Source organism: Equus przewalskii, chromosome 4, assembly GCF_037783145.1.
Source record: "Equus przewalskii isolate Varuska chromosome 4, EquPr2, whole genome shotgun sequence".
NCBI lineage: Eukaryota > Metazoa > Chordata > Mammalia > Perissodactyla > Equidae > Equus > Equus przewalskii.
In genome coordinates, this window is record NC_091834.1 from 74771778 (window position 1) to 74784867 (window position 13090).

The 13090-nt window shown below is 37.1% G+C and overlaps 1 protein-coding gene across 3 annotated transcripts in view; it reads left to right on the top strand.

Moving 5' to 3' along the window:
* The window catches only part of CFTR (CF transmembrane conductance regulator), a 167334-nt gene that overhangs the window by 135518 nt on the left and 18726 nt on the right, over window positions 1-13090 (top strand). For all 3 annotated transcript variants that reach the window (XM_070616359.1, XM_008519582.2, XM_070616358.1), the window contains one exon: window positions 8695-8850. In XM_070616359.1, the coding sequence (XP_070472460.1) occupies window positions 8695-8850 (156 nt within the window). The remainder of the gene's footprint in view (window positions 1-8694; window positions 8851-13090) is intronic.

Genomic DNA, 13090 nt, shown 5'->3' on the forward strand with positions numbered 1-13090 from the left:
TTTGCTTGCCTGAGCTCCTTCCAACGTACCTAATTTTGGTTTTATAATTTTGAACTCTTTATTCTTGAAAGGAGCTCCCCCTACAAATTGTATGAGCTTCAGCCTCCACAAAACCTAGTTATACCCTTGAATAAGAGATATACAGGTAAAATGCTAAGGTCGTTCAGAGGAGGAAGAGTAAATATCAGTTGTGACTGGGAGTTGGGATATTCAGGGAAGGTTTTCCATAGCAAGTGGCATTTGGAATGAAACTATGAGACTTGAACTGTGTATTTGAGCAAGTAATGGTGGATAAAGAAGGGCAATATATGCAGAGGGAATAACATGAGACATGGGGCATGTACAGAAAATCATTACTGCTTCAGTCAGATTGGGGGATGCATAAAGGATGTAATAGGGGACAAGATTGGAGCAAGATGATGGAGATTATGAGTCTTGAGAGCCAAAGCAATAAACGAAGTTTAAAACTCAGAAAATCCTAATCAGTTTTGCTACTATGTAGTCATTGGTCATCTTCAAGAGCAGTGGTTCTCAAAGTGTGGTTCCCTGGACCAGCATCGTCTGCATCACTTGAGAACTTGTGAGAAATGCATATTCTTGAGCCCTACCCAGCCCTACTGAATAAAAAACTCTAGGAGTGAGAACATGGTCTGTGTTTTATCACAGCTTCCAGGTGGTGCTAATGCATGCCCATCGAAGTGTGAGAATCCCAACTTAAGATAGTCATTAGATGTAGAGAAGTGAGAGTATAAGTCTGACTGCAAAGAGTTAGGGAATGAGTGAGTACTGAAATGAAAAGTTATGTAGAACACCAATGTTGGTGGTGGGAAAGAGAAAGTGAGAACACCTATCTAAGAGGATGGCTATATGGAGGGATTTGCTTTTGCACTGTAGAGGAGTATTTTTTTTGAGACAGAAGGAAAAGAGATAAGTGGAGTAAAATAGAAGTGGAATTAAAGAGAATCATTGAGCAAAGAGTTGGGAAAGTGAAGATGTTCATATTATACAGCCTCAACCTTTTAAGTCAACTATAAGCCAAAGTCATTGAAGTCAAGTAGTGTCAGTCCTCTAACTTTGTTCTTTTCCTTCAATGTTGTGTTGGCTGTTCAGGATCTTTTATGTCCCCATATAAACTTTATAATTAGTTTGTCAGATCCACAAAATAACTTGCTGGGATTTTGATTGGGATTGCATTGAATCTATAGATCAAGTTGGGAAGAACCTATATCTTGATAACATTGAGTCTTCCTATCCATGAACATGGAATGTCTCTCCATTTATTTAATTTTTCTTTGATTTTGTTTATCAGAGTTTTATAGTTTTCCTCATCTAGATCTTGTATATAGATAGATAGATAGATAGATAGATAGATTTATACTTAAGTATTTCATTTTGGGGAGCTTAAGGTAAATGCTAATGTGTTTTTTAATTTCAAATTTTACTTGTTGATTGCTGGTATGTAGGAAAGCAATTAACTTTTGTATGTTAACTTAAATCATGACCTTTGCTATAATCACCTATTAGTTCCAAGAGTTTTATTGTTGATTCTTTTGGATTTTCTACATAGATCACAGTGTCAATCTGTGAACAAAGACAGTTTTATTTTTCCCTTCCCAGTCTGTATGCCTTTTATTTTCTTTTCTTGTCTGATTGCATTAGCTAGGACTTCCAGTATAATGTTGAAAAAGAGTGATAAAAAGGGATATCCTTCCTTTGTTCCTGATCTTAGCAGAAAAGCTTTGAGTTTCTCACCCTTAAATATGATGTTAGCTATAGGGTTTTTGTAGATATCTTTATTAAGCTGAGAAAGTTCCCTTCCATTCCTAGTTTACTGAGAGTTTTAATCAGGAATTGGTGTTGGATTTTGTCAAGTGAACTTCTGCATCTATTTATATGATCATGTGGTTTTTCTTATTGAGCCCATTATGTGATGGATTATATTAATTGATTTTTGAATTTTGAACCAACTTTGCACATCTGGGATAAATCCCTCTTGGTTGTGGTGTATAATTCTCTTTATGCACTGTTGGATTCAATTTGCTAATATTTTGTTGAAGATTTTTGGATCTATATTCATAGGAAATGTTGGTCTGTAATGTCTTTGGTTTTGGTATTGTGTCAATGCTGGGCTCATAGAATGCATTAGGAAGTATTCCTTCTGCTTCTATCTTATGGAAGAGATTGTGGAGAATTGGTAGAATTTCTACTTTTCGAATGTTTGATAGAATTCATTAGTGAACCTATCTGTGCCTGGTGCTTTCTCATTTGGAAGGTTATTAACTATTGATTCAATTTCTTTAAAAGATATATGGCTATTCAAATTGTTTAATTCTTCTTTTGTGAGTTTTTGTATTGTTCCTGCCATTCATTTCATTTATACAGAAGCATGTATATAAACATGCATAATTGAAGACATGGTTGTTATTATTATTTTGAACAAACTGTTATCTGTGAGCTCAATTAAGAATAAGAAAAATATATTTTTTTGTTTTACCTTCACTTGTTCATTCTCTGATGCTTTTCCTTTCTTTATGTAGATCTGAGTTCCTGACATATCATTTTCCTTCTCTCTGAAGAACTTCTAACGTTTCTTGCAAAGCCAGTTTACTGGCATCAAATTCCTTCTATTTTTATTTGATAAAGTCTTTGTTACTCCTTTACTTTTGAAGGATAATTTCACAGGGTACAGATTTCTTGGTTGGTGGGGTTTTTGTCCTCAACGCTTCAAATAGTTCACTCCACTCTCTTTTTGCTTGCATTTCTTCTGAAGAGTAGTTGGATTTAATTCTTATCTTTGTTCCTCTATAGGTAAGGTGCCTTTTTCCTCTGCTTTTTTCAAGATTTTTTTCTTTATTTTTGATTTTCTATAGTTTGAATATAATTTGCCTACATATAGTTTTTTTGGCATTTATCCTGCTTGGTGTTCTCTGAGCTTCCTGGACCTGTGGTTTAGTTTTTGACATTAATTTGGGTAAGTTCTCAGTCCTTATTGCTTCAAATATTGCTTTTGTTTCTCTCATTCTTCTTCTTCTGGTATTCCCATTGCAGGTATGTTAGACCTTTGTCATTGTTCCACAGTTCTTGGATATTCTGTTATTTATTTTCAGTCTTTTTTCTCTGTGCTTCTCAGTTTAGGAGTTTTCTATTGTTATATCCTCAAGCTTAGAGATCCTTTCCTTAGCCATGTTCAGTGGGCTACTTTGAGCCCATCAAAGGCATTCTTCCTTTATATTACAGTGTTTTTTTTTTATCTCTAACATTTCTTTTTGATTCTTTATTAGAATTTCCATACCTCTGCTTACATATCCATCTGTTCTTGCATATTTTCTACTTTTTCCATTAGAGCCCTTAGCATATTATTCATAGTTGTTTTAAATTCCTGGGCTGATATTTCCAACATTCCTGGCATATCTGAGTCTGGTTTGATGCTTTCTCAATCTCTTCACACTGTGGTTTTGCCTTTTATTATACCTTGTAATTTTTTGTTGAAAGGTGGACACAATGTACTGGATAAAAGGAAGTCTGATAATTAGGCTTTTAGTGATGTAAGGTTTGAAGGAAAGGGAAGTGTTCTATAGTTCTATGATTAGGTCTCAGTCTTTTAGTGAGTCTTTACCCTTGAGTGGTGAACTTCACAAGTGTTTCTCAGATTTTTCTCTCCCTTAGGTGCAACAGGATGGTTAGTGTGGGCTGGAGTTGGGTATTTTCCTTCCACAGATCAGTTAAGTTCTAATAAAAGCCCCAGGAGGTTAGGGTCTGGTGAAATAGTTTCTCCTGAGGGAAGCCTTGTTAAGAACAGAATTCTTTGGTATTTTTCAAAATTGTTGCTTTTCCCTCCTCCTGCTGGATGCACCAGGGGATTTTTTTCTCTGTTCTTCACTGTGAGATGATAAACCTGGCTGTACTCCTGGAGGTAATACTTGCAAAACTGTGGGGTCCCCCTGAATGGCCTCCCTGGAGTGTTTACTCTCAGACTTGTCCACACTGAGCTTCCAGGAATTTGTCATATATTACAGTTTAGGTTTTCCTACCTGGCAGTGGTTCCTACAGAGGTTTCTTTTTAGGGGCTTCTGCTCTGGTAAGTTGTGATTCTCTATATCTGCCTGTCTGTCTCTCCATTTTTTGAGGCAGTGGTTTGTCCTGTAACTTTACTTCTCTGACGGATTTAAGAAGAATTTGATTCTTCAGTTTGCTCAGCTTTGTACTTGTTGTTAGGACAGAGTGATGACTTCCAAGTTCCTTATATGCCAGACCAGAAACCAAAGTCCTGTTTTTCTTCTTTTTATCTTGTTTAAATGCGTGAATGGCTTACACCTACTTCTAGGTCGTATGCTTCCTTACAGTAGAAATTGATTCTTGAAATGTTACTCTGAGCAGCTCTGTTAAGAATGTCTTTTCTAGGGGCCGGCCTGGTGGTGCAGTGGTCAAGTTTACACGTTCTGCTTCTCGGCAGCCCGGGGTTCGCCGGTTCGGATCCCAAGTGCGGGCATGGCACCTCTTGGCACGCCATGCTGTGGTAGGCATCCCACATATAAAGTAGAGGAAGATGGGCACGATGTTAGCTCAGGGCCAGGCTTCCTCAGCAAAAAGAGGAGGACTGGCAGTAGTTAGCTCAGGGCTAATCTTCCTCAAAAAAAAAAAAAAAAGAATATTTCTACTCCCTTGCCCTTAGAACCTATAACAGCATCTTGCAAATTATTACAAGATTCCTCAAGCATACTTCTTGCATGCTGATTTAAGAAGCAGATTCAAATGCAGTATACTATTTTGAGTATCTAAAAACACTGCAAGCTCAGCTGTGGTCTAATTTATCTTCTTGGAAAAAAAAGAAAAAAGCACTTGAAAAGGGCTTAAATGGGCATTTCTTGTATAATGTTTCATGGATTTCAGTGTTCTTGGTTATAGGATGTGTCTGAGTCCATTCAGGCTGCCGTAACAAAACATCATAGGCTGGGTGGCTTATAAACAACAGAAATTTATTTCTCACAGTTCTGGAGCCTGGAAAGTCCAAGATCACAGCACTGGCAGGTTTGGCGTCTGATGAGGTCCTGCTTCCTCATAGATGGCTGTTTTCTCATTGTAGCCTCACTTGGTGGAATGAGCGAGAGGCTTCTCTGGGCCCTTTTGATAAGGGCCCTAATCTCATTCTTGAGGGCTCTGCCCTCATGACCTAATCACCCCCAAAGGCGTCACCTCCTAATACCCTCGCTTTGGGGGTTAGGATTTCAACATGTGAATTTGGTAGAGACACAAAATATTCAGCCCATAGCATGGTGCAAAGATGAAAAAAAATCAATATTTTGTGCAGAAAAATTATTCAGTCTTCATATTAAAACACTTTTCCACAACAATTACTTTAAGGAAGAGATGTCCTATTATCTTCTTTGCTCTTAATTTAGGCCTTTACTTCCCAGAATCTGTACTTTAAATTTTATTTTCAATGCCTGAGAAAGGTAGCAAATATTTCCCAAATCTTACTTTAAAAAAACCTATTTTTCTTTTCAATCTCAAACAGTTTTTTCTTAAAAGCTTTTGAATTTTGCTTAAATTTTAATATCCAGATCACCTTCCCCCAATTAGAATATCTTTTCCTTTTTTCTCTCAAAAATGCAGGCTGAGGTTTTAATATGGAGCCAGGTCCTTCATGATAAACCTGGACTTCTCAAAATTCCTCAGATGGTATATTGTATATACCACAGTACTGGACAGTCTTCTGGTTAAATAAATATTTAACAGTACTTCAAGATCTGTTCTTTTGAGGGAACTTACCTGCCTTTTCCATTTGTAGTCCCTTCAAAATACTGAGATGCCAGAAACATTTCAAACAATATCAGGTGTTCAGCTCATAGCAGCATGAGCACTTAAATGCCTATTTGATTTGTTAAACATATATGGCATCTGTCTCGATAAAAATTGGTGTGAAGTAGCTGAATCATTCAGTAACTTATAATACTGGATTCATGAGGAGCATATTCTCAAGAACTTATGTTAAGAATTATTGTTTATTAATAATAGATCTATCAACGTATAAAAGGTACAGTTATTGTCACTTTGGGCAATCTACATTTCCTTTGACTTGGCATGTTGATTTCTGGAGACCACAAAGAGATGAAAAATAGTTACAAGAGGTTTCAATCTGTGGCAGTGTTAAAATGGTGAATACGACACTGGAAAGAATGTACTGCGACTGTTCTATTCATGGTACAGTGCAATTACAACTAGCACCAAACTCAACACTGTTTAACTCTCCACAGAGTGTTTTGATTTATCTTGATCCAAAATTCTCAGAGGAGGTGCACTGAAGTTACTAGAAAACGCTGACTTGGTTAGGATGTATCTTAAAAGCTTATTTGCGGGAAGTACTCTGGCCTTTTTCAATAGATCACAGAAGGCTGGAAAAACAAATCCCGGACAAGTATTATTATGTGCCAATTATATAAACAACAAAAAGACTTTGTTAGGTATGAACCAATAAGATTCCTGGCTGTTGAAAACTGTGTCCGACATAATGTAGCAGTTCAATAAGATAAGGAAACCAGAGCAATAGCTAAAAACTTCAAAGCTCAACAAAAGATTTACAGATAGCATCTCAATCTGGTCTTATCCCAACATAAAAACTGAGTTCTCTAAAAATTTCAGTATTTGCTTGTTAGGGAAAGGGAACGTGGTCATTTATCCCAGTCAGTAGAACCCCAGCTAGTGATATAGGGGTCTGGACCTTAAGGCACGTTTTATCAAAAATTCTTGATATGACTTTAGAACAAATCGCTTACTCCTGTTGGGCTTCTCTTCTCTTCCCCTATGCCTCACCTACACAGGGTATTCAGAGTGCTTACACAAAGCTTTATTGTTGTGTGTGAAAAATCATCACATATGGTAAACGTGTTTGTATAACATGCGCTGATTTAGAAATGGAAGTGTGCATATAACTCCACAAGATTTTTAAATTAAGAGTTGATCTGGGTAACTGACCAAATTGACTAAATCCGTTTGTTATTAGATCAACTAAATAAGTTTATTCATTCATCTGCCCTTCCTTCCTTCCTTCCTTCCTTTCTTCCTTCTGTCCACGTCCTTCGCCATCTGTCCATCATCCATTATCCTTCCAACTAACTGTCCTTCAGTCAATCCAAACAAGTATTTATTGAGTATGTTATGTGGAGCCAACCACTATGCTGAGTGCTGAGAATTCAGTGGAAAACAAGATAGACCCCCAGCCCATGTTGACCTTATTTTCTTGGGGTGAACAAAAGCAATAATCAAGAAAGGAATAAATAAAATAATTATCAATTGTGATGTGTGGTATGAAGAACCTCAACAGGGTGTTTGGTTTATCTGATTATCTCACTTGTCGCAGAGAACAAACATTTGTGAAATGCCCATTATAGAGCTCTTATGATGGATAGAAAGACAATTGTGTTATTATCGTTTACCAACTTATCCCAAAAGCCTATTTATTACCAGTTTCCTAATAAGTGTTCAATAAGCTATTATTATTATGGGTTACCATATGGTCTAAAGCATTTATTGTGGTACATGAATTGGTTCTGGTTTGCAAACTATTACTGCTCTGTGATAAGTATAATAGTTGCAAGTGAACATTTAGAAATTCATTTTTATTACCTATTTTTTAAAGTAATGATTTACAGTGGATTGGAAGTTAAAAAAACAAAACAAAACTGTCCTTTACCACAGATAGTGTGAAAAGAACTGCTCTAAAAGACCACTTGCTCAGCTCTACTGTAAAAAAGGCTAAATGATAAAAAAGAAATAGGAATAACATTAAGGGGAAGAAAACGAACGTTTATTCAGTGCCACTAGATGTTGGGCAGTTTATTCAGTGCGTAGTTAATGACTGCGGGAATGTTCTGTCTCACTCAGAGAACCTTTCTCCAGGTGCTGGGTCTGAACTGACATCAGAATAGAGGGTGGGGGCGCCCTGTGGTCCACCTGTAGCTACTGATCTCCCCTTTCAATGCGTGGCATTCACATTTTCATGCTGTGCTCTTAAGGTCTTTAGGTAACATGAATAGTTTTTTTTCTTTTCCTTAATATCCTTTTTGCTTCCCCAAATTCTGCCAATCAAGATGGATGTCAGAATTTGATTTGATAGCTGTCCAAGTGCTTATCCACTGAGGAGTGGCAAGGCCCAACTTAGCTTATTTGGGAATATATAGCTCACTGAACTTATTCTTGTTTATTGTCAGGCCTGCTGCTTGCTTAATTTGTTAAGGACAGTATCTAAATACTAGAACTGTTTCAGATTCATTAATTTTCAAGCTTGTTTTTATGTTTGGAACTAGATCAAGCGCTCGATCTCTGCTTCTGGCTTTAGCCCATCCTTAGAAATGATATGCATTAAGACACCATACCTTTACTTTTCCTTGATGCAAAATGGGCATTTCAACCTTTTCGCCATTAGTAAAGGTCAATGATAAATGAAGCCAGCATCAGAGGTCCAAATCCTTATGGCCAGTTTCTATATTCTGTTCTGGGGTTGCTCTGTTCCAGGTCAATATTGATCAGAGCTGGGAGTGCGCTAAAGGGTTTGAATGAATAGTTGCAAATCTTCCCCTGGTGCTGATGAATAAAACAGATGCAATGTTTTTTTTTTATTGAAGTATAGTAGCAGATTACATTTATGGTATGGTATTTGTATGTTACAGGAATAATTCCATCACTCTTACGTTCTAGGTGGGCCTCTTGGGAAGAACTGGATCAGGGAAGAGTACTTTGTTATCGGCTTTTTTGAGACTGCTGAACACGGAAGGAGAAATCCAAATAGATGGTGTGTCTTGGGATTCAATAACTTTGCAACAGTGGAGGAAAGCCTTTGGAGTGATACCACAGGTAAGCTGGAAAGACTTAGCTAGAAAAAAAGTGACTAAATACATTTTACCGTTACTTGACACTTGCACTCAAGAAATTCACATTTCCCTGCAAAATATAAAAATGTCCCTGTTATGTATTGGTGTCTTTTTTTTTTTTTTCTTACGATGTGGTCTTTTCATAGGAAGAAAAGCTATTTCTAAGAGTTTGGAATTCTCTGACATACAGTTGTTGAAATATTAACCGTTGTGATAGCCTTCCCCAGAAGACACTATCTGCAGTGGGAGCGTGGGCTTTTGTTTTTATCAGCTTTTCTTTCCTGCTTCAGTGGTTTGAGCTCCAAGTTAGTAGTCATAGCAGGTTGAGAAGTGCTTTGCAAGATATAAAAAACGCTGCTGAAATAACAAACACTTGGAAGCATGGGGTAGTGGAATTGAAAATAGAAAGGGTAATGATTGTCTTTTGTTCTTCGAATAGAATGAATCATGTCAGATTAATCTGTAGCTACTTTTTTTTAAATGCCACTCTTTGATTTGGGTCACAAAGGATCTTTAGCCCCACTGGCTTGGTATCATTCTATCTGTGTTATTGTGCAAGATGACTTCTTATATATAAGAGAAATGGCAACAGTTCCATTTTAAAATGATCTAAATGGAAACCAAGGAATGTCTTTATTGGGACCAAATCTGAAAGGCATGTGCTGTATATCTACTATGGGTATGATAGTCCTCAGAGTACGTATACATCTCTATGGGTGTATTCACTGTTTTAATGATCATTTCGCTCCCTTTGTACTAACGGGCACTGAATTCATTTCATTATTGTGGTTCTAACATTTCTCCACTTTTAACACAAAATTAAAATGCCAGGAGCATCTCTAGGTAGATTGACTATAAATCCAGCCTGAGAAAAAAGCTTGTATTTCTTGATAGATTACCTTTGGGGAACATTTGCTCCTTTCAACTAATGAGGCACTAAATATTGTAACTGCGAGGCTGATGCTTTTGACTCATTTGTCTAGACTTGCTGTGGTGCCAGAAGCTTAATCCTGGTTGAACTTTAGAAAAACAATATTATTTCTTCAGAAAGAAAAAAGAGATTGTTAGATGGTCTAAAGATAAAGAAACACTGGGAATACAAGTATCCCGAGGTGATAGCATCAGGCAAGATAACAATGTTCAGGACGTGGAAGAGAATTTGGTTGTCCGAGGAGCGCTGGCATTCAGTCGACTCTAAGCCTTCTGGTCTCATTTTTAACTACAATAATGAAGCTTTCGTTGTTGTTGTTGTTCTTGCTCACATAAATCTTCCCGTTAGAATAAGCAAAGCTCTAAAAAATAATTTCAGTTTCATTGGGAATCCTCTAGTTTATCTGCCATGTGATTCAGAGGGTTTTTGTTTGTTTGTTTGTTTGTTTTATTGTGTGTTCCATTTAGGCAAGACCTGGAGGAAACCCAAGTGGGCCAGAGTTATGAACATTCTTCACCTTGCCTTTCTGTCATGGTGAATCTTCCAAACTTGCCTTTATTTTATTTTTTCTCTTCTATGGCTTCAAGCTTTTTATAAACCAAACAAGAAATACTTTCAGATCTGCCTTGAAAAATGCATGATCATGCTCATGTAAATGCTTCTCATTATACATGCTTGTGACCCTGGTTTCTGGGACTGATTCCCAGTATCACAAGGATATCTATAGACAGAATGGACTATTTCTTCTACAGTGACATCTTGAGAACATTAAGTAAATACCCAAGAAAGAGAGAAAGAGGGCAAGCTCCTCATATCTTTTTAACATCCAAACCACGAGATGCTTTTATTTCCTAAGTTTCCTTTGAAAGTTCAAATTACGTAATTTTTTTTCTTTCATGGAGTTTGATATTTAAAAAGAAAAAGAAGAAGGAATTAAAAATCCAAGAACTATTTTTGTTTGCTTTTCTATCTTTTTCTTCCTTCCATTTTTCTAAACTTGCAAGGGCCTAGTCCCACAAGATCTCTGACTTTGAGATATCGGAGATCTCTGAGTCTATTAGTCACTTGTTAGACACATGAAACAGGGACTTTGAACAACAAACTGTTTCTCTCCCTCAGTGATCCTGAGACATCAGCTGTAGAGTCACGAGATGTCATTAGTTTTGGCAAGTTCTTGCAGGCATTTTTTTTCTTTCTTCTTTTCTTACCTCCTGTAGCTAGAAAGCAGTCTTGGAGAATGCACCAGCCTGGAAATCGGGGTATTGTGTACATTTCCAAAGTAGAGTCTTCTTTAATTTGTTCTGCTTTACCTGTGAGCTCTGAGGGCGTGGAGAGGAGACACTGAGGCCTATGGTCAGATTCCAATTGGCTTAGGCAATTCAAACGCCAAGACTTAACATTGTTCATTAGCCTTGAAGCTTGTTAAGCACTTAATTCATGAAAAACAGAAAAATAATTTTTAAATGTATTTTTAAATCATCAATGACAAGTTTGAAAGGCAGCAAGCTATTCTGAGGGAATGACTAGCCCTATTCTTGCAATGAGATGTTATGGTCTGAAAGTAATTGTGCCCACATATGACTTCCACCACAGAGTTGGAGCATCTTTTGCTGTGAGGGATATCAGATAGGGCAAAACAAGTATCTGTAGCTCTAAACAAGGAAACTGGAAGTGCAGCAGTTCTCATTCAGTTTAACAATAATTAACAATTTAATAATTAGTTATTAAGCTTCTTTTTGGTGCTTAAAGCTATAAGTACCTTAGATTTATAGTTATGTAAAAGGCATTGAGGTCCCAATCAATGGGACCCAATGAGAAGCTCAAAATTATACTCATTGCTGTAGGTCAGAGATAAAAGGAAGAAACCAGAATGCTAAATTAAATATAGGTAATTAAGTATAGTTATGGGTCAAGACACAGGCTAGTCAGGGAGTGCTGTGGGTAAATTATGAAAAAGAATCCAGCCCTAAGCCCTGTTGTCTCTACTTCCACCTTGTCCCTGTATCCTTCCCTCTTTTCTATCCCCACTCTGTGCTTCTGTTCTCATCTTCTTCGCGTCTCTCCATTATATGTTGCACATAAATTAAAATTTTGAAGCAACATTCTTATTTGGGGGTTTGCCAAGTCAAAAACCTTTTAGAAAAATCTTTCTTCACTGAATAAAGTCCAGATTCTTCAATTTGTGGTTTAGGTCCCTGACAATCGGTCCTAGCCCCACCTTTCCTGTCAGATCCACCACTCTTTACACCTGGGCACCTTTAAGTTTCACTTAAGCTGGACTTACTGTTCCATGAAAGATACCTCCCTTTTTTCTCTCATTTCCTCTGTTCATGCACTTCAGTCTGAGGTGATCTTCCTTCGCCATAGTCCCTTTGGCATCTCGAATGTTAAACTCTGCCAGGTGGCCTTTCTGACTCCCTCCCTTCCCCCATCAATCCTGAGTCTAACCCCAACTCTCCACTCTCACATCCCTGTCCCGGATAGGATCTAGAACTTTGTTTATAAACCTCTCCTGGCACTTCCTTATGTCTTGTATTAGAAGAATTACCTGTGTATTTGTTTAATGTCCACTCAGTATTATAAACACTATGCAGACATTATACTTAAGGAAGCAAGATTTAAACACAAAATCATCAACAATCAAAGAAGACTAGCAAAAAGACTAATAAAATGCTAAATAAAATGTAGATTTTTTTTCTTACTACTTTTTCTATATCTTATGTGGCACATAACACAATAGCTTGCATGGTAGGAAATCAATATACATTGTTTTGGGCTGAGTCTCTAAATGCTTGATATCTTTTACAAGAGACAGTGGTTCTACCAGTGGCTGGATTTTAATAGCTCTGTAATTTTAGGCAGGTTATTTAATTACTCTGAGTGTCACTTTCCTTGTCTGTAAATGGGTAAAATGGTAGCAGCTACTTCACTAGGTTTTTGTGAGAATTAAATGAGTCAAGTAATAAGTAGAAGTACTTGGACTACTTCCTGGCACGTACTAAGTACAATACACTGTGTTGTGGTGGTGATTACTATTATTTATAGTTCCTTGAAGACAGGGTATCATGTCCCCTTCATCTTTGGATTGGATTGGAAATAGCTTTATGAATGAACAAATGAGAATAGACAATTTCACAAAAAAGATGATAATTAAGGTGGACCATAAAGGATCATAAAGTTTGTAGGATTTAGAAAGGTTCAGGGCAGGGAGTCGTGGAGAGACTATTTCAGGATCCCAGACAGGAATGTTATGAACAAGTACAGAGATTGGAAGTGGAAAGTGTTGGAAACA